This window comes from Eulemur rufifrons, chromosome 7 (genome assembly GCF_041146395.1).
Source record: "Eulemur rufifrons isolate Redbay chromosome 7, OSU_ERuf_1, whole genome shotgun sequence".
NCBI classification, from domain to species: Eukaryota; Metazoa; Chordata; class Mammalia; order Primates; family Lemuridae; genus Eulemur; species Eulemur rufifrons.
In genome coordinates this window covers 216,082,387-216,103,891 of record NC_090989.1, presented here as the reverse complement: position 1 = coordinate 216,103,891, position 21,505 = coordinate 216,082,387, and the positions used below count along the sequence as shown (strand labels likewise).

At 33.7% G+C, this 21,505-nt stretch overlaps 1 protein-coding gene across 4 annotated transcripts in view; it reads left to right on the top strand.

Moving 5' to 3' along the window:
• VPS13A (vacuolar protein sorting 13 homolog A) overlaps positions 1-21,505 on the top strand; it is a 227,052-nt gene that overhangs the window by 53,498 nt on the left and 152,049 nt on the right. For all 4 annotated transcript variants that reach the window (XM_069476374.1, XM_069476372.1, XM_069476375.1 and 1 more), the window contains exons 20-23: positions 3,039-3,175; positions 4,960-5,092; positions 7,809-7,926; positions 10,350-10,488. In XM_069476374.1, coding sequence (XP_069332475.1) covers positions 3,039-3,175; positions 4,960-5,092; positions 7,809-7,926; positions 10,350-10,488 — 527 coding nt within the window. The remainder of the gene's footprint in view (positions 1-3,038; positions 3,176-4,959; positions 5,093-7,808; positions 7,927-10,349; positions 10,489-21,505) is intronic.

Below are 21,505 nucleotides of genomic sequence, written 5' to 3'. Positions count from 1 at the left end.
TTGTGTACCTCATGTTTGAGTAGGCCACACTGTTGCAGGATATTGCTGAGTGAGCACAATGCAACCAGGAAGCAAAACCCTTTCCTCTTGCAGTGTATCTCCTGTATTCTTTATTTACTTGAGTGCTGTTTGGCAAAGAAAAAGTATTTAAAGGGCTCAGTTCTACTTTCACAGAGCAGGAAAACGGGTGAATTTGGAGTTGAATAAGGAAACAAATCTGTAAACAAATCTGTCTGTGCTGTGAAGGAAATGAGAATGATGGTGTCATAGAAGATCTCTTTGAAAAATTAACAGTAAGACCAGATGTATGTGTAGTATCCACCCTGCTGACGAGTTTAAGGAAGAGCCTTCAAGGCAGTGGTCAAGAGTTTAAGGAAGAGCCTTCAAGGCAGTGGTCAATTATGAAGGGCCTAACTTGGCAAGGAATTTGAGGAATTTGGAAGTTGCAAAAAACTGAATTGGTTCTAATGTAGTGAATGGTGGGGGGGTGGCGAGTGGAATGATGTTAAAGAGGCAATGTCTTGATTATCCAAAACCGTGAAAATCATATTAAGCAGTTAGGATGTTGTTCTAAGTGCAATGGGAAATGGAGGAGAGACACAGTATACTTAAATTCAAAATAGAATACTCATTTCCCTCTCCATTAAAAACAACCTAGAGAAATAACTGTGTCTTGGCGTTAAGAAAGGCTTCATTGAAAGTAAGGGTTAAGGATGCCCTTCTAGGGAGTACAGGACTTAGGTTTGTAGAGGCAGGAATACATGAAATAGATCATTTTGGTTGCAGAATCCTTAGAGTAGAGATGGAAACTATGGAAATGCTTAACAGACTGTGGAGAATCTTGAATGTCAGATTTTCCTTTCTGAGTGCTTCTTGTGACTCACTCAGTTAACATACTTTAGTAAAACCGTGCCATTTATGTTTGAATCCATATCATTTGGGGAAAAAAGTGAGTAACTGTTTTGAGTCAGTTTTGCTCTTAAGTTCTAAGCTTATTAGATGATCTCTTCAGAATTTTATGATGATTCGTCAATCTGTGTTCATCCTTCTATCCCACCCCACCTCCCATCCTCATTTTAAGAGATTTCACTCGAATCTGCTTCTTACAGGCTATTGGAGATGCTGAGGTTTTTTATTTCTCTCTCTATAAGAGTCTTGCTTGGGCTGCCTGGTCAAAGCCCTTGGAATCCCTTCAATAAGACATAGTTTTGATATCAATTTCTCATATTTGAAGGAAGAGCTGTCCCAGACTATCCTAGTCCATTTGTGGTGTTATAAATGAATATTCGAGGCCGGGTAATTTATAAAGAAAAGAGGTTTATGTGGCTCACAGGTCTGCAGGCTGTACAAGAAGCAGCATGGCGTGAGCATTTGTTTCTGGCGAGAGCTTCAGGCTTCTTCTGCTCTGAAGGGGAACCAGTATGTGCAGAGATCACATGGCAAGAGAGAAAAAGCAAGAGAGAGGGGGGAGGTGCTGGGCTCTTTTAAACAACCAGCTCTCCTGGGAACTTATAGTGGGAGAACTCACTTATTGAGAGGATGGTACCAAGCCATTCCCATCGTTAGGCCCCATCTCCAATATTGGGTATCATATTTCAACATAAGATTTGGTGAGATCAGATATCCAAACTATAGCATAAACTTAGGCTATTTATTTTCTATTATATAAATATACATTTAAAACAAGAAATTTTTCTATTATTATATAAACATATATTTAAAACAAGATATTTTAATTATTTTTAATTCTTTTTTCCATGTATATCAAGGCAGTCCTCTGTTGGCACTTGACACTTGCTGAGTATCTGCTTTTAAACTTTACTTTTCTCTGTCATTGTATATGCATTTTATTTGTTTAAAATTTTAATTATAAGTACTTTTAAAATTGTTGACTTATTCTTCAGTTTGAACATATGTTTTTTAATAATACTTTAAAAGTTGAATTAAAATATACTGATCTTCCTACATTTAAGCTTTGTTAGTTTAATCCTCCGTAATAATGTATTAATATGGAGTCACAAAACATGAAATGATTTCTTTTGGGAATTTGGCTTTTGAGGGTTAAGGGACTAGATAGTGATGAAATACGGGTCAGGTCAGAATAGTTCCAAATAGAAATACCATGAACTGTTCAAATATCATTGAACTTTCTTGATCAGTTCTATTATAAAATTGTAGGACTTTTCTGGCAAAGGCTTTTGGTTTAATCACTTCCTTCTCGAAATTCAGTTCTTCTGTGACCTTTCCTAAGACCTATTCTGGACAAAATATTTAGTTGAACCGCACATACTATTTTTTCTTGTTTGCTTGCTTTATTTATTTATTTATTTATTTATTATTTTTCTTTTTTACTTCAGCATATATGGGGGTACAAATGTTTAGGTTACGTATATTGCTCTGAGCCCCACCTTCAAGCATGTCCATCCCCCAGACGGTACGCACTGCACTCATTATATGTGTATATACCCATCCCCTCCTCCCCACTCCCATCTGCCTGACACCCAATAAGCATACTCTTGAGTGCAACATGAAGGTTTACACATTAAATAAACTATATCACTTAAATTTTTTCAATCTACCTATTCAGAATTTTATATATCAGGTTGTTATAGTCATTTTTAATTTTCTTATTATAATTCTTATTATAATTCACGTTTTTAAAAATCTAGCTGTCATAGTTCTTGTAGTTTTTTTTTTTTTTTTTTGGTATTTGTGAAATAAAGGTACTTTTTCAAGTACCAATTTGTTTTAGGTCTGTATCTTTCTCCCTAATTTTACCCAAATTGAGTTTATAGATTAAATTTTTTTTTTTTTTTGCAGAGTCACTCCAATTTTATACTCATTTTATATTTAATTAAGTGTATATACATTGAATAACATATATTTAAAATTTATATTGGAAATGTTTTGCTAAAGTCATTAAAAATTGATACTAATTTTATTTTAAGAATGTGTTATCAATTCATATGTTTATTGATTCTTTGTATCTTGAGTAATTTTTGAAAAGTATTTATTGTGAAGATTTAAATTTTCTACAGGTCTACTGTATATTATTGAAACACAGAAAGTTCTTGATCTCAAAATTAATTTGAAGGCTTCATATATTATTGTCCCACAAGATGGAATTTTTAGCCCTACATCAAATCTACTTGTTTTGGATCTTGGTCATCTAAAGGTATATACTAATAATATTTGACTTATGATATGGCATTTAGGGTGTTTCTTTGTTTAAAATGTTAATTATTATTATTATTTTTTTAGACAATTTGATTAGGTTTATTATTTTTTTTTTTTTAAATTTATGATAGATACTAGCATTTGAGAAATCTTCCTTTCTGGTGAATGAAGTTTCATTTAATTAGGTAGTTTTCCTACATTTCTAAAAGCTAAAAGACCAGTTAAACTCTGTAGGTCAGGGTTGAATCTAAGAATTATATTTATGCAATTTAAGAGTCACACTTAAGAAGTTTATTGTCATCTCAGTTTAAATCTGTTACTTCATTAATGAAAGTATATAGTATGGGAGAGAGTTCTGGAAGCAATCAAATGTAGCTTTGTTTTTCTGAAATTTTTGTGTATAGAACTGTAGATATTGACATTTTTATATTTCTATTAAATAATTCTAAATTGAGAGATGGTCTTCTGCTTAATTAAGTCATTTTCATTTTCTTCTAATTATGTACTTTTTTCTTTCCAAATTTTCAGTAGGCAATAATTTTTTTCTGTATTTTAGATCTGTATTATTCAATATAGTACCCACTAGCCACATGTGGTTATTTAAATTAATTAAAATTAAGTAAAAAAAATTAATTTTGTTAGTCACAGTGGCCACACTTAAAGAGTTTAATAGTCAAAAGTGGCTTTGACTACTATGTTTGACAGGATAAATATAGAATATTTCCATCATTGTAAAGCCCTATTGGACAGCACTGCTCTAAATCATTAAGTGTAGAAGAATACCTATAACAATTTAAAGACCCAAGAGAGATGAATAATATTAGAATGCTTTTTCTGGATACCTAACATATATGTGCCTTTCCTTGTTATAAACATGCTTCCTTCTTCTTTTTGTTTTTTAAGCACTTTTTAATTATGTAGACACCCACTGGATATACATTTATAATAAAATTTATATGGCTAATTATTGATATTTGAATTTGGTTATTGAATTATTTCAAGGGCAATGTTGTATAGTAGAGCATAAGGTCAAGAGTAAGGGTATCTATCTAATTTTGTGACTTTAGGCAATTTTCTTAAACTATTGCCTAAAATCCTATTATCTTTCTAACAGAGATAATTTTTTGACTATTTCACATGAGCTATGTAAAATAGAGGAAAAAATTGTTAAAAAAATATATATGTACACACACACACACATATATATAATACATATAAGATCTTTCTTTATATAGTGTTGTAAAGTGACCTCCAGGATGTGTAAGTAAAAAAAGTAATGTGTATAGTATGCCAAGAAAGGACAGATACAAGTGTAACTTGCCTGGAGTCACATGAATGCTGCCATTCATGTTGGGATTAAAATTCAGCTATCCTAATTTTTAATCCTGGACTCTTTTTACTTCTTATAGATATCTGTCATTGTGCCATAGACCCATTTTATAAGCTAAATTTGTCTCTTAATCTTGCCCTTAATGAAAAGGTCTCTTATCAGATTTTAAGAATCTGTAGATCTATTATTCTGTAGGACCTTCTTGGTTCCTCTCTTTTAATATAAGTGAATGGGAAATATAACTAAATATGTAAAAATTCACTTTATCTCTGGACTTATTATACATTTCATGGATAAGAACCTTCTAATAGCCTTATAATGTATGTTCATTTGTGAGTTTATCCTCTCCTATTACATTTTTATATTATAGATATGAAAGGTAAAAACTTTATAGTTTGAAGTATTTTGCTAGTCTAAACTTAATAATCTAAACTATTAAAATTCACTTCAAGGTGACAAGTAAAAGTCGTTCAGAATTACCGGATGTGAAACAAGGTGGAGCTAATCTTGAAGAAATAATGCATAGAGCTTATGATTCCTTTGATATTCAGCTTACAAGTATACAGCTGCTTTACAGCAGAGTTGGTAAGAATAAAATACATTATTTGTTGATTGATTTTGCTGAAATGATTAATTAGGGTTTTATATACTTTGAAGACCTTCTTCCTAAATGTGTTAGAACTTTTATGTTTTTGAATTAGAAGTGATAGTAAATATTGTGTAGTGGTTCTCAACCAAGAGACATTTGTCAATGTCTGAAGAATATTTTTGGTTGTCACAGGTGAGGAATGAGGGGCATTCCTACCATCTAGGGGGTGAAGGTTAGGGATGCTACTAAACATCCTATGGTGTACAGGCGAGCCCCCCTCCCCCCTCAACAAATACTTACCTGGCCCAAATGTCAATAGTATTGAGGTTGAAAAATCCTGATATACCAGTGTTTTCCAGCCTTTTACCAAAGTTGGCACATATTGAAAATGATATTTGTATTACTCAGTTGGATAACCAGAAGAGACTGCTGAAGGCTGGAGACAACGAGCCTAGGGATTATGACAGCCCAGGCCATTGACAGCCACACGAATGCTGAGGAGGGTCACTATCCTAGACATACCTGTATCCCATTCACTGTGGTGTAGTAATCAGGAGTCTCTGATCTAGAGTGAGATTTTTAGGTGAAGACAGAAATTTGCTTGACAAGAGCCATTTAAGTAGTTAAGGAGAGACCACCTACTCATTCAGCTTTCTTTTCATTCTGTCATACTGCTTCTGAATTCTTAGAATGTTAGTGAACATTCAGATAATTTAACAGAGTTGGGGGTTATTTTACAGACCTATATATATGTATGTAGTCAAATTTTAATGATCTGAGCTAACTGATAAAAGGAGAAGCAATGAGAATCCATGGTAATTGTTATTAAAATTGTTCATTTATATAGGACTGAAACATTTTAATTTTATTTATTTAATTATATTTGCTTTTGGATAATGAACATGGTTTCTGTTTTTGTTGTATTTTAGTTGTTGTGGAAGAAGCCCAGAAGTATAGTGGATGGCAAAAGTAAATTGTTTTCAAAAGTCAATAAATTCTTTTTCAAGGAATAAATTACTGTATTTTGAATATGTTTGAATGATATATTTTGTTCACAACTTTTCAAAGTCCATGAACCATACTTGATATTTAAGATTGAAATGCTTCATAAAATAATTTTGAAAAGGTTTCATTATTATTGTCTGAAGATTATTGAAATTCCTTAGGTTGTTTTTGATAAACATTAACTGTTCTTAAATAATTGAATTTTTTTTTGGAGCAGGGATTTTTTTTGACATTGTGGTTACTTTATATAATTAATTGTTATAGAATGTCATGGTAAATACTGAAGCACATGCTTCCAAATATCTTATTTTTTTTAATCTTTAAAATGAGAAGTGAAGGAAATATTTATCTCAACACCGGTAGTATTTAAAAAATTATTATAACATTGAATGTACTGCCTATCTCCAAGAGTCTATTGTTTCCTTGATTTGGTTTTCCTTAACTGGGATTTTATTTGACTCATAAAATTATTAGATTCAAGTGAGGTAGCGTGTATGAAAATGCATTATATTATCCAGATCCCATTAATCTTGTTACAATTTTTAAAGTTATTTTTTTCTGATTGTAAATATACCTACTTAGAAAATCTGGACAATTCAGAAAAACAAAATAGATCATCCTTTATCTTCCCAGAAGAGAACAATATTAATATTTTGGTGCATATATCCATTTAGTGTTTTTTTCAATGTATGTGCCTATGAGTATATGGGATGTGCTTATGTCATACTTACATGTGGAAGTAATTGTGAATGCATTTTAACATGATTTATATAGTTTTATATCCAAATTTTTTTTTTTTCATTTAGCCAGTAATATTTTGGCCATATGAATTCATGATTTTTGTTGTTTATTATATTCAAGGCTATGCTGTCAGTTATTTAATCATTCCATTATTGAACATTTAGGCTCATAACACTGCAGTGAATGTTGCCAGAGGGTCACATGTTAGTAAATCTTGATGTGAATTTTAGCTTTATCACTAGCATATTGATTATAAGAAAATTAGAAATTCTTTGAGGCCTTGTTTTTTATTTTAATTAAATTTTTTTTTTTTCCTTTTTAGAAAGAGGGTCTACCTCTGTGGCCTAGGCTGGAGTGCACTGGTACGATGATAGCTCATTATGGCTTTGAACTCCTGGCTCAGGCAGTCCTCCTGCCTCAGCCTCCTATGTAGCTAGGTCTACAGGCATGCACCACCACACCGGCTAATATTTTAAAACATTTTTTGTAGAGACGGGGGTCTCGAGCTCCTGGCCTTTAGTGATCCTCCCACCTTGGCCTCCCGACATGCTAGGATTACAGGCACGAGTCGTCATGCCCAGCTTGAGTCTTAGTTTTCTAAAGTGGAATTATTATACATCATTTTGAGAATTAAAATTTAAACATTGCCTGGAATAATGTCAGTCATAAATCTTGAATAAATGGTAGCTTTTATTAGTTATTATTAAGGAACCTCACTTTTTTCTGCCTTTTCCTTCATTGCCTTATAGCCATATTATTTTTGTGGTAACATATCTGGTTTGTGTAAGGATTGGCAGTGTATGCACAGATTTGATTACCTGGTGATTGTGTGTACCTAGGAATGTAACATTAAGATTGTCTACATACGGGAAGATTTCTTTATACCATACAGTATGTGACTATGAAATATTAATAGTAATTTTAGGTTTTGTGTGTTATTCAACATGAAATATTTTCTGTAATTAGGTGATAATTGGAAAGAAGCACGAAAACTAAATGTATCTCCACAACATATTTTGGTGCCCATGCAGTTCAACGTGGAGCTCTCTAAGGCTATGGTTTTCATGGACGTAAGGATGCCCAAGTATGTATTGCCTGTTCCATGGGATTGTGGATTTTCTCAGTAATTCTGTAGCAAAGGAAATACCATATTTAATTGACTCTTCTTTGTGTGTATGGTAATATATACATAACATGAAATTTACCATTTTAACTATTTTTAAGTGTATAGTTCAGTGGCATTAAGCACGTTTACACTATTGTGCAACCATCACCACTATCCATATCCAGAATTACTTAATCTTCCAAACTGAAACTCCAGACCCATTAAACAGTAACGGCCCATTCTGCCCTGCCCTGGGCTTCTGGCAACCACCATTCAATCTTCTGTCTCTATGAATTTGACTATTTTAGGCACTTCATGTAAGTGAAATAATACAGTATTTGTCCTTTTGTTTCTAGGTTACTTCACTTAGCCTAGGTATCTTCAAGGTTCATCCATGTTGTAGCATATGTCAGAATTTCATTCATTATTAAGGCTGGATAATATTCCTTCTGTGTATATACTGTGTTTTATTAATCCATTCTTCTATCAGTGGACATTTGTGTTGTTTATACTCTTTGGCTGTTGTAATGATGCTGCTGTGTGATATTCGAGTCCCTGATTTTAATTTTTTTGGGTATATACTTGAAGTAGAATTACTGGATCATATTGTAATTCAGTGTTTAAGTTTTGGGAGAACACTGCTGTTTTTCTTAGCAGCTGCCACATTTTACATTCCTATCAGCAATCAATGCATTTCAATTTTTCTACCTTTTCTCCAATGTTTGGTATTTTCTGTTTTTATTTTAATAGTTATTTTAGTAGATGTGAAGTGTTATCTCATTATAGTTTTGATTTGCCTTTCTCTAATGCTTACTTATATTGAACATCTGTTCATGTGGTTATTGGCCACTTAAATATTTCCTTAGAGAGATTTGTACTCAGGGTCTTTGCCATCTTTTAATCTGGTTGTTTATTTTTCTTGTTGAGTTGTAGGAGTTCTTTGTATTTTGGATATTAACCTATTATCTGTAAGTTACATAATTTGCAAATATTCTCTCTTACTCTGTTGGTGCCTTATCACTCTGTTGATATTGTCCTTTGATACGTAAAAGTTTTTAATTTTGATCAAGTCCAATTTATCTTTGTGGCCTGTGCTTTTGGTGTTGTATCTAAGATATTAGAAATCTACTGTCATGAAGCTGTTCTCTTACATTTACCTCAAAGAGTTTTATAGTTTTAGCTCTTTTGTTTAGGTCTTTGATCCATTTTGAGTTAATTTTTGTATATGGTGTAAGATAAGGATACAACTTCATTTTTTTGCATACAGATGTCTAGTTTTCCCAGTACCATTTGATGAAAAAACTGTACGTTCCCCATTGAATGGCCTTGGTACCCTTGTTGAAAATTATTTGTCCATATATGCAAGAGTTTATTTCTGAGATTTCTGTTCTAATCCCTTAACCTCTATGTCTGTCTTTATTCCAGTACCATACTGTTTAGATTACTGTAGCTTTATAATAAGTTTTGAAATCAGGAAGTGTGGATCCAACTTTGTACTTTTTCAAGATTGTTTTGGCTATTTGGGATCCTTTCATATTCCATATGAATCTTAGCATGGATTTTTCTATTTTTTCAAAAAACCTTATTGAGATTTTGATACAGATTGCATTGAATTTGTCCATCGCTTTAAATATTAATAATATTGACATCTTAATAATATGTTTCCAGTCCATGAACATGGGATATCTTTCCATTTATTTGTGTCTTCTTTAATTTTAGCCGTGTTTTCTAGTTCTCAGTATATAAGTCTTTTGCCTCCTTGGTTAAGTTTATTCTTTTTGATGCAGTTGTAAATGGAATTGTTTTCTTAATTTCTTTTTTGGATTGTTTATTGTTAGTGTATGGGAACTTAGCTGAAATTTATATCCTGCAACTTTGTGAATTTTATTCTAACAGGTTTAAGTTTTTTACATATAAGATTATGTCATCTGTGTACAGAGGTAATTGTACTTCTTCCTTTCTGATTTGGGTGCTGCCTTTTTCTCTTTCTTGACTAATTAGTCTTGCTAGAATTTTTCAGTACTTTGTTGAATAGAAGTGGTTTAAGTGGGCATCCTTGTTTTGATCCTGAGCACAGAAAAGCTTTCAGTGTTTCACTGTTGCCTATGATGTTAGCTGTGGTTTTTTCGGGAACTCTTGATAAATACTAATTTTCAACTGTACTTGGCAAATAATAGAGAGAAAAATAAATAAAATAATAATAGAAAATAAGCCTCTGAAAAACAATGAGGCTAGCACATCTAATGAGACTGGTTAATAAGGTAAGATGAAAATTGGAGTAGAGATTTTTAGCGCTTTAAATCACATTTAATTTGGATAATTTGAGGGGTAGTCTTTAAAAATTAGTGCACTTAAATTGGAATGAAAATTCCTCTGTGATGATTCCTATCTTTGTAAAACAGATTCAAGATTTTTGGAAAGTTACCTCTTATTTCTTTACGGATCTCAGATGAAAAACTACATGGCATTATGGAATTGGTTGAAAGTATTCCAAAACCTGAACCTGTGTCTGAAGTGTCTGCCCCTGTCAAACCATCGCAGGTAATTGTTATTTTCAAAATTAATATAAGTGTGTATTAAAAAAGAAAGTCAAGCAGTATTTGAAATAACCACAGGAGTATTATTTTTTTTTTTTTTTTTTTTGAGACAGAGTCTCGATTTGTTGCCCGGGCTAGAGTGAGTGCTGTGGCGTCAGTCTAGCTCACAGCAACCTCAAACTCCTGGACTTAAGCGATCCTCCTGCCTCAGCCTCCCGAGTAGCTGGGACTACAGGCATGCGCCACCATGCCCGGCTAATTTTTTGTATATATATATTTTAGTTGTCCATATAATTTCTTTCTATTTTTAGTAGAGACAGGGTCTCACTCTTGCTCAGGCTGGTCTCGAACTCCTGACCTCTAGCGATCCACCTGCCTCGGCCTCCCAGAGTGCTAGGATTACAGGCGTGAGCCACCGCGCCTGGCCAGGAGTATTATTAATAGATAAAACAATTTGCAATTCATTTTGAATAGGCCTTTTAAAAATTATATTTTAAAAGAGAAATTGATGAAATGATAAAAAGTACAAATAGTTTGAAAAGATAGAAAATGATAAATCTACCTTTCCTCACTTCTGTCGCCTCCAATCCCTCTCCCAAATAACGCCATTAGCTACTGCTTCTCTAGTTTTTCAGAAAAATGTTTATGGGATATACACACGTGTATGTGCATGTACATACATGTAAATATATTCTTATGTTCTTAATATTTAAATAATGAGATCATCATACTTATTCTAAATCTGTATTCTTTCCACCATTATTAACATGTATGTTATATACTTTGGAAATATTTTCAGTTAGCACGTACAGATCTACTTTAATTTTTTCATGGTGATATAGTATTAAATTGTGTGGATATACCATCTTTGCCTAAATATAGTCCCTTTTGATGTACATCTGTATTGTTGTTAGTGTTTGCAGTTATGAAAAAATACTGCTTCAGACTTCCTTATAAATATATTTAGATTTCCTTCTATCTGTACTATAAATTCCTGGAAGTGGAATTGTTGAGAAAAGAGTATGTGAATTTTAAATTTTCATAAATTTTGCCAAGTTTCCTTTCTAAATTTTATGTTAACTTATGGTTCACTAAAAGTGAATGAATTTCTTTTTATTTGCTCTCATGATTAATTAGCAAATGTTAAGATTTTATTCTAAGTGAAAAAATCTTATTTTCTGATTTTGATTTGCATTTCTTTATAAAACAGAACATATTTTCTGCCTATCTGAATTTCTGTTTTTGGAAACTGTTGTTCATGTCTTTTTTCTATGGGGTTATAGTTTTCCAATTAAGGCAATAATCTGTTGTTTAAAATACTTTCTGTCTCCATTTTGTTGTTTGATTTTTATCTGGTATATGCATTTATTTTTGCAATGCAAAGTCCTTCTACTTTTTACCCAGTGAAAGTTATTAGTTTTTTTCTTCATGATTTTTGGACTTTGTATTATGTGATTTTTGTCTTGCCAAGAGAATTTCAGAAGGAAAATTACATATTCATATTGTTCTCTGGTGATTTTCTGAGTTCTTTATTCGTGTTTAAATGTTTTTCTTTTGAAATAATTTCATACTTAAAAAATTGCAGAAATAGCATAAAGAACTTTTTTCTCCAATTCATTTGAAAGTAAGTTGCTGACGTAATGTTCCATTACTACTGAATAGTATTTTGCGTTATTTTTCCCTAATCTGTTCTGGAGCTTTTTGTTTCTTAACTGTTTTGGAAAACATAAGCTATAAATTTTGATGCTATTAACTTTATCAATATTGTCTTTATGGATGAAGCTTTATTGTCATATCTCTGAAATCTTTGCCTAACATAGAGTCAAAAGATTTTCTATTATATTTTTATTCTAAAAATTTTGTGGACTATTTTGTAGCTAGGTCTGTGATCCATTTTGTGTTCATTTTTCTATATGGTTTATGTGTGGGTTCTCTTTTTACTTTTACATTTGCATTTGTATTTATTTCAGTTTTATTTGTTAAAAAGACTATTTCTTTATCACTGAGTTGGCTATATATGCATGGGCTTATTCTTTACTCTCTTCTTTTCCATTGATTTCTGTGTCTATCCTTTCCATCTATTTCTATCCTTTTTTTTGATACCATGCTGTCTTAATTATACTATAGCTTCATGGTAAGTGTTGAAATCAATAAAGGTTAGTCCTTTAACTTTTTTGTATTTCCATGTTTTTGACTGGGTTCCTTTGCCTTCATGTACAACTTTTAGAATCAGCTTGTCAATTTTTTTTTCTTTTTTTTCCTTCCCATCCCGTAAGGAGCTAATCAACTTGTCAATGTCTACAAAAATTCCTGCTGGGATTTTGATAGGGATTGTATTATACTGTCAATTTGGGGGAGAATTGACATTTTAGATACCGAGTAGTGGGATTACTGGATCGATTAGTAGGTCTACTTTTAGTTCTTTGAGGAATTTCCATACTGTTTTCTATAGAGGTTGTACTAGTTTACATCCCCATCAACAGTGTATAAGTGGTCCCTTTTTACTGCACCCATGCTAACATGTATTATTGTTCTGTGACGTTTTTAATAATGGCCATTCTGACAGGGGTGAGGTGGTATCTCATTGTGATTTTAATTTGCATTTTACCTGGATGATTAGTGATGTTGAGTATTTTTTGTATGTTTGTTGTCCATTTGTATATTTTCTTTTGAAAACTGTTCATGTCTTGCCCACTTTTTAATGGAGTTACTTATTTTTTCTTGCTGATTTGTTTGCGTTCCCCATAGATCCTGTGTCATATATAGTTTGCTAATATTTTGTTCCGTTCTTTGTCTATTTACTCTGTTATTTCCTTTGCTGTGCAGAAACTGTTGAGTTTAATTAAGTTCCATTTATTTATTTTTGTTGTTGCTGTATTTGCTTTTGGGCTCTTAGTCATAAAAAGAATTTATGACTGGCCATTGTTCAGAAGAGTTTTTCCTGCATTTTCTTCTAGAATTTTTATGGTTTCGGGTCTAACATTTAGTTATTTAATCCATCTTGAGTTAATTTTTGTATATGGTAAGAGATAGGGATCCAGTTTCATTCTTGTGCATATGACTCCAATTTTCCCAGCACCATTTATTAAATAGGGTGTCCTTTCCCCAGTGTAAGTTTTTGTATGGTTTCTTGAAAATCAGTTAGTTGTAGGTATATGGTTTTATTTCTGAGTTCTCTATTCTGTTTTGTTGATCTATATATTTGCTTTTATCCTAGTAACATGTTGTTTTGGTTACTATAGCCTTGTAGTACAATTTGAAGTCAGGTAATGTGATGCCTCCAGAGTTGTTCCTTTTGCTTAGGATTGCTTTGGCTATTTAGCCTCTGATTCCATATGAAATCTGGGATTGTTTTCTAATTCTGTGAAAAATGATGGTGGTATTTTGATGAGAATTGCATTGAGTCTATAAATTACTTTGGATAGTATGGACATTTTAACAATATTGATCTTCTAATCAGTGAGCATGAAATGCTTTTCCATTAGTTTGTGTCATCTGTTATTTTTTTCATCAATGTTTTCTAGTTCTCTTTGTAGAAATCTTTCACCTCCTCTACAGATACATAGGTTAGGTATATTCCTAAGTATTTTATTTTCTTTGCAGCTATTGTAAATAGTACTGAGTTATTGATTTACTCTCAGCTTGACTGTTATTAGTATATAGAAATGCCACTGATTTTTGTACATTAATTTTGTAACCTGAGACTTTACTGAGTTCTAGGAGTCTTTGAAGGAGTCTTTAGGGTGTTCTAGATATAATATTATATCATCAGCAAACAGGGATAGTTTGTCCTCCTCTTTTCAGATTTGGATGCCCTTTATTTCTTTTTCTTACCTGATTATTCTGGCTAGGACTTCCAGTACTATTTTGTATAGCAATGGTGGCAGTGGGCATCCTTGTCTTGTTCCAGTTCTTAGGGGAAATGCTTTCAACTTTTCCCCAATAAGTATGATATTGGCTATGGGTTTGTCATATGTGGCTTTCATTATTTTGAGGTATTTTCCTTCTATGCCTAGTTTTTTGAGGGTTTTTTATCATTAAGGGGTGCTGGATATTATCAAATGCTTTTTCTGGCATCTGTAAAGATAGTTGTATGGTTTTTGTTTTTAATTCTTTTTATGTGGTAGATCCCATTTATTGTTTTGCATATGGTGAACCATCCTTGCATTCCTGGGGTAAAACTCACTTGATCATGTTGAATCATCTTTTTGATATGCTTTTGGATTTGGTTTGCTAAGTATTTTGTTGAGGATTTTTGCATCTGTGCTCATGAAGGACATTGGTCTGCAGTTTTTGTTTTTTGTTATGTCCTTTCCTGGCTTTGATATCAGCTTGATACTGGTTTCATTGAATGAATTAGGGAGGATTCCCTCCTTCTTGATGGTATGGAACAGTTTCAGTAGGATAGGTGTCAGTTCTTTGTAGGTCTGGTAGAATTCAGCTGTGAATCTGTCTGGCCCTGGGCTTTTTTTTGTTGGGAGATTTTTTTTTTATTATTACTATTTCAAGCTTGCTACTCATTATTGGTCATTTAAGGATTTCTGATTCTTTCTGATTCAAGCTTGAGAGGTTGTTTTTTCCAAAAATGTATCCATTTCCTTTAGATTTTCTAGTTTGTGGGTATAGAGGTTTTCATAGTAGTCTCAGATGATCTTTTGTATTTTTGTGGTATCACTTGTCATGTCTCTTTTTTTATTTTTGATTGAGCTTATCTGAATCCTTTCTCTTCTATTCTTGAATAATGTAGCTAGTGGTCTATTGATTTTGTTTATCTTTGCAAAGAACCACGTTTTTGTTTTGTTGATCTTTTGTGCTTTTGGTTTAGATTTCACTGAGTTCTACTCTTACATTTTGTTATTTCTTTTCTTCTGCTAGGTTTGGGTTTGGTTTGTTCTTTTTCTAGTTCCTTGAGTTGTGACATTAGGTTGTTAATTTGTGATCTTTCTGTCTTTTTGATGTATGCATTTACTGCTGTGAACCTTACCTCTGAGCACTGCTTTTACTGTATCCCAGAATTTTTGGTAGCTTGTGTCATCATTGTCACTGAAGGTGCCACTTATGAGAGCCCCAGCTCAATCATCAGTTGGGGGCCCTGTGCTGACCTGGTTGGGAACTGGCACAGCTGCATTACAGGGGAGGGGAGGAGGAGGAAAAGAGTTGGAATGGAGAAGAGCTGGCACTGCAATCCCTTATGTCTCAAGGGCCCCCAACCCCAGTGTGTTTTTCTCTCTTCTTCCCTGAAGCTATCCTGCCCTGAATGTCCAAGCTCTGGGTTCACAGACCTCCCCTGAGACCCACCAGCCCCCTCTGGCTACCACAGTCTGGACAGGTGTTGGGGAATGTTTATGTGAGGTCCAGTGCTAAGGCAACTGAAAGACTCAAGCTCCCTGGACAGGAGAAATGTATTCAGTGGGTGGAAAAGTATTATGGCACCCCCTGCCATGGCTCAGGTCTGTTGTGAGGATGAGTGACCCTGTGGGGTCTGGCAGCCTGGTCCTCTGTTCTCAAGAAGCTCCCAGTTCACTGACAGCAGCTGCATTTAGGTTTGTGAGGGTAGAGGGGCTCTCTGACAGTTTGGGTGCCTACAGTCTCCCAGAAGTGTGAGGGGAGGGAAAACAAACACCCCTACCTACCATTTCTGTGGGACTGCAAGTTCTTTGGAGGTTGATCTCTGCCAAAATCTTGCTCCTTCTTGTTCTGCTGAACAGCTTCTTCCTGTGGGATCTCTGGTAGGTTCTGGCACTCTTCTGTCATAATTATACTTGGGCTGTTTTTTTTTCACCTAAAACTTTTTCTGCTGAGATAATCCGGCAACTGATGGCTCTAGTCAGCCATCTTGCCTCCACCCCAAAGTTCGTATATTAATTCCTAACCCCACTACCTCAGTTGGTACTATATTTGGAAATAGGGTCTTTAAAGTGCTGAATAAGTTAAAATGAGGCCATTAAGAGTCAGCCCCAATCCAGTTTGACTGGTGTCTTTATAAGATAAGGAAATTTGGGCTCACAGAGATACCAGGGATGCCCGCACACAGAAGAAAGACCATGTGAAGACATAGCAAGAAAGAGGCTGCGGGGAGTTAGCTACACTCCCAGCAAAAAATCGGGTCCCTCAGGCAGGGGTCATTGCAAAAGATAAGGAAATAATAGAAAATAATAGAATATAGAAATAAAAGAATACACAGAGATGGTAGTACAGTTTTATAAAGAATAGATTTATCAAAAAAGGGGGGGCTCAGAAGTCCCCACAATATTCTCGTAAATTGTGAGGCCATGAGTGAAGTTTCAGGTCAGTATTTATAGGTACAGTGATTGGTTGCCAGGGGTAACAGATTTACATAGTAACAGTTCATTTTAGGTTAAAAGTCTCCGAAAAGGCTTCTAGAGATCCCTTAATTAACTCTATCTATATGAGCAAAGGGCTCCAAAATCTTTCTAAGACAAACTTCTAAGTTCTAAGATAAACTATCACTTTAGCTGAAAAGTTAAACAGAGATATAGTGGCTCCATATTTCTTTATCTGGTTATTGTAGATTGAGACAGGTAATCAAAAGTCAAGCAGGAACTGTAACTGTTAATGTCTTTTAACCACAGGTGTCTGTCTGTTGGGTGGACAGTCTTTGATCAGCTCTCATCCTGTGGCTCCCTGCAAACCTGCTTTGTTGTTCAAAGCAGGTGAAAACCACAGGTTTGAGACTGCAGCGTCACCTTAGAAAGCAGCTGCTACTGACCTGTGAGATGCCCTCCTGAGGCGAGGCAGCTTTTGATATGCCTACTAAGACGTTCACATATTCCTTCAGGGCAAAGCCCTGCAAAACTCCTGAGATCGTTTCTGTCTTTAATATAGCAATTTTAATCTATGGAGTAATATTTCTACGGGGCTACATCTCTAGGAGCAACAAGAAGCCAAGTTCAGAGGGATCAAAATCTAGCCTTTAGAAGCCAAGGCTAGCCAAGCAAGAAGCCAAGTTCAGAGGTGTCAAAATATAGCCTTCAGAACTGTGAGAAAATAAATTTCTGTTTAAGCCACCCAGTCTGTGATATTTTGTTATGGCAGCCCTATGCAGTTTTGGTATCAGGAAGTGCACTGATTCTGTAACACCTAAAAATGTGGAAGCAGCTTCAAAATTGGGTAGTGAATAGAGGCTGGAAGAGTTTTAAAGCACATGTTCAAAAAAGCCTAGATTCTAGCTTTGAAGAAATTGTTGATAGTTATATAGGCATTCCAGCTGCTTCTAGTGAGGACTCAGGAGGAAATGAGGAACATGTTGTTTGACATTAAAGGGAAGGTGGTCATTGTTATAAAGTGGAAAACATCTTGGCTAAATTGTGTTCTGCTTTTGTGGAATGTAGAACTTATAAGTGATTCACTTGGATATTCTAAACAAAGTGTTGGCACAATCTTGTTTCTCCTTGCTGCTTATAGTAAAATTTGAGAGGAGAGAAGTGTATTGGAGAAGAAATTGTGAAGCAAAAAGGAACTAGAACCTAAAGATTTGGAAAATTCTCAATCTATCCATAGTGCAAAAAATGAGAGAATGTATTTTGTAGAGAACACCAAAGGTGTTCCTGGACAGTCATTTGATAAAAGAAATTACAAGTGTGACTCATGGATTCAATCAGCCCATCTTAGCAGTAGCCAGGAATAGAGAGGAGATTTAATACCAGTTGAAATATTGCTAACTTGGACTAAAAGGAATGGAGATGGGAAAAAAGGAAGAAAGCCTGTTGAGCTTCTGGCATTCTACAGGGCAGGACAGTATAGCTATCTAGCTACATGTGAGTTATCCTTCATGAAAAGACAAGAATGACTGCCAAGACAGTTTTGAGATTCTCAGACTTGCCACTGCCACCAGGGGCCCAGAAAGCACAGGTTTGGAAGGGTGAAGGTATCTTTTTTTTTTCAGTGTCAGTAGGCCAGGCTGTTGCTGCCCAGGACCTATGAGGCAGAGCTGCATTTAGTCTCTCCTTATTAAGTGTGATAATGTAGGTTTCCTATAAATGTTTTTTTTACCACATTAAGAAATTATCCTGTTCTTAGTGGGCTGAGAGTTTATTTGTATCATGAATAGATATTTTGTGTAATGATTTTTCTGCATCTACAGAGATGGTCATGTAGTTTGCTTCTTCAGTTTGTTAATATGATGAATTATATTAATATTTGAATGTTAAGATAGCATTGCATTCCCAATATAAATCCAATTTTTCATGATATATTATCCTCTTTATATATCATAGAATTTATTTGCTAATGTTTCATACAGGATTTTTGTATTTATGTTCACGAGGGATATTGGTTAGTACTTTACTTGTAATGTCTTTGCTTGTGGTATCAGGGTACTTCTAACTTCATACAATGAGGCTGGGAAGGTTTCCACTTCTGTTTTCTGGAAGAATGTGTATAGAGCAGATATTTCTACTGTAAATGGTTCATAGAATTTGTCAATGAAGCCATCTGTACTTGGGATTTTCTTTCTTGCAGGATTTTTAAGCTGTGAACTTTACAGTACTGTTCCTTCTATCAGTTTTCTTTGTGCATGAGGTTTAGAAGATTTTGTCCATCAAGGTATTTGTCCATTTTATCCAAATTGTTGCATATGTGGAAATAACATGGTTCTTAATATTTCCTTATTATCCTTTCAGTGACCTTGGGATTGGTAGTGATGTCTCATTTTTCGTTCCTTATGTTGGTGTAATTTGTGACTTCTCTTTTTTTTTTTTTCTGTCAGTTTGGTTAGAGGTTTAAATTAAACCTTTTCAAAAATCCCGTCTTTGATTCCTTTGATTATTCTGTTTTGTTTTGTTGCTTTCAATGTCATTGATTTCTAACATTATAGTGAAAAGTTTAGAAACTGTTCTTAGTTTGTGGGTCTTAAGTAAATAGATAGCTGCTTAGATTTGGTCTTCCTATGGGCTATAAGTTCCTGGCTTTTGGACCATAACGTGTTGTATTTTGGTGACTATTTCATGTGTATTTAAAAGTAATGTATATTTTGCTGTTGCTGGTTGAAGATTTTTATAAAGGTCAATTAGTATAATTAGGTTGATAGTGTTCATGTCTTCTATATCTTTATTGAGATACTGTTTATCAATTTGTCAGTTACTGAGAGGAATATTGAAATCCCTAATTATAATTGTGGGTTTGTATATTTTCAGTCATTTCTGGTAGTTTTTATTTAGTGTATTTTGAAGTATTTTTGTTGAGTGTATACACAATTAGAATTGTTAAACTGCCTTGGTGTACTCCTTTATCAGTTGTTAATGTTTATCATTTTCCCTAGTGATATTCCTTGTTTTGAAATCTACTTTGTCTGATATTAATATAGTCATTCTAGCTTTCTTTTTTTTAGAATCCTGTTTTCTTTGTGTTTATTTTTTTTAATCAAGATGAAATAAACATAACATAAAATTTACCATTTTAAAGTGTATAACTCAGTGGTATTTAGTATATTCACATATTCTGCAACCTAGTTCCACAACATTTCATTATCCTAAAAGAAAATCTTGTATCCATTAAACCACTATTCCCTATTACACTCTGCAAGCCCCTGGCATCCACTAATGTACTTTCTGTTTCTCTGGATTTACATATTATGAATATTTCATATAGATGGAGTTATACAATATGTGAATTTTGTGTCTGACTTCTCTCATTTAGCATAATCTTTTTGAGGTTCATTCATCTTGTAGCGCTTATCAGTACTTCATATGGCTGAGTAATGTTCTATTATTTATATTAGGCATTTTGTTTATCCATTCATCCAGTGATGGTCACTTGGTTTTTTTCAACTTTTTGGCTATTGTGAATAGTGCTGCTATGAACATTTTTGGACAAGTATTTGTTTTGAGTTCTTTGGGGCTTACACCTTGGATTGGAATTGCTGGGTCATATGAAAAATTCTTTGTCTGACTCGGAGGACCCACCAAACTGTTTCGCCACAGTGGCTGTACAATTTTACATTTCCACCAGCAATTTCCAAGGTTCTCCATCTTTGCCAACACTTGTTATTTTCTATTTTTTGATTATAGCTGTCCTAGTGTGTGTGAAGTGATATCTAATTGTAGTTCTGATTTGCATTTCACTAATGATTTATAATGTTGAGCATCTTTTCATATGTTTTTGGCCACTCATTTAGTTTCTGTTCTTTGTTGAAGTGTCTATTTAACTTCATTGTCCATTTTTTAAATTGGGTTTTTTATTGTTAAGTTGTGAGTTCTTTATATCTGGGTGACGGACTCTTGTCAGCTACATAATTTACTCACATTTTCACTATTCTATGGATTTTTCCCTGTGATGAACAAAAGTTTTAAATTTCTTCTTTTGTTGTTTGTGTACTTAGTGTCATACATAAGAATCTACTGCCAAATCCAAGATGTTGAAGACTCATTTCTCTTTTCTTCTAGGAATTTTATGCTTTTAAAAAGCTCTTTTATTTAGGTTGTTGATCCATTTCAAGTTAATATTGTATATGCTGTGAAGTAGGATTTCAATTTTATTCTTTTCATGTTGAAATCTAGTAGTCCCAGTGCCATGTGTTGAAGAGACTATTCTGTCCCCATTGAATCGACTTGGCACCATTGTCAAAAATCAATTGACCATAGTTGTATAGATTTATATCTGAATTACCAGTTCTACTCCATTTGTCAAAATGTCTGTCCTTAGGTCTGTATCTTACTGTTTTGATTATTGCAGTTTGTAGTAAGTTTTGATATTGTAGTTTGTAGTAAGTTCAACATCTTTATCGGTACTTGTTATTTTCTGTTTTTTTTTTTTATAGCTGTCCTCGTGTGTGTGAAGTGTTACCTAATTGTGGTTCCGATTTGCATTTCACTAATGACTTACAATATTGAGCATCTTTTCATATAAAAGGCCACTAGTTTAGTTTACGTTCTTTGTTGAAGTGTCTATTTAACTCATTTGTCCATTTGTGGTATTTTGATATTGGTAATTATGAATCCTCCAATTTTATTCTTTTTTATCAAAATCATTTTAATTATCTAGGCCCCTTGTAGTTTTCATAT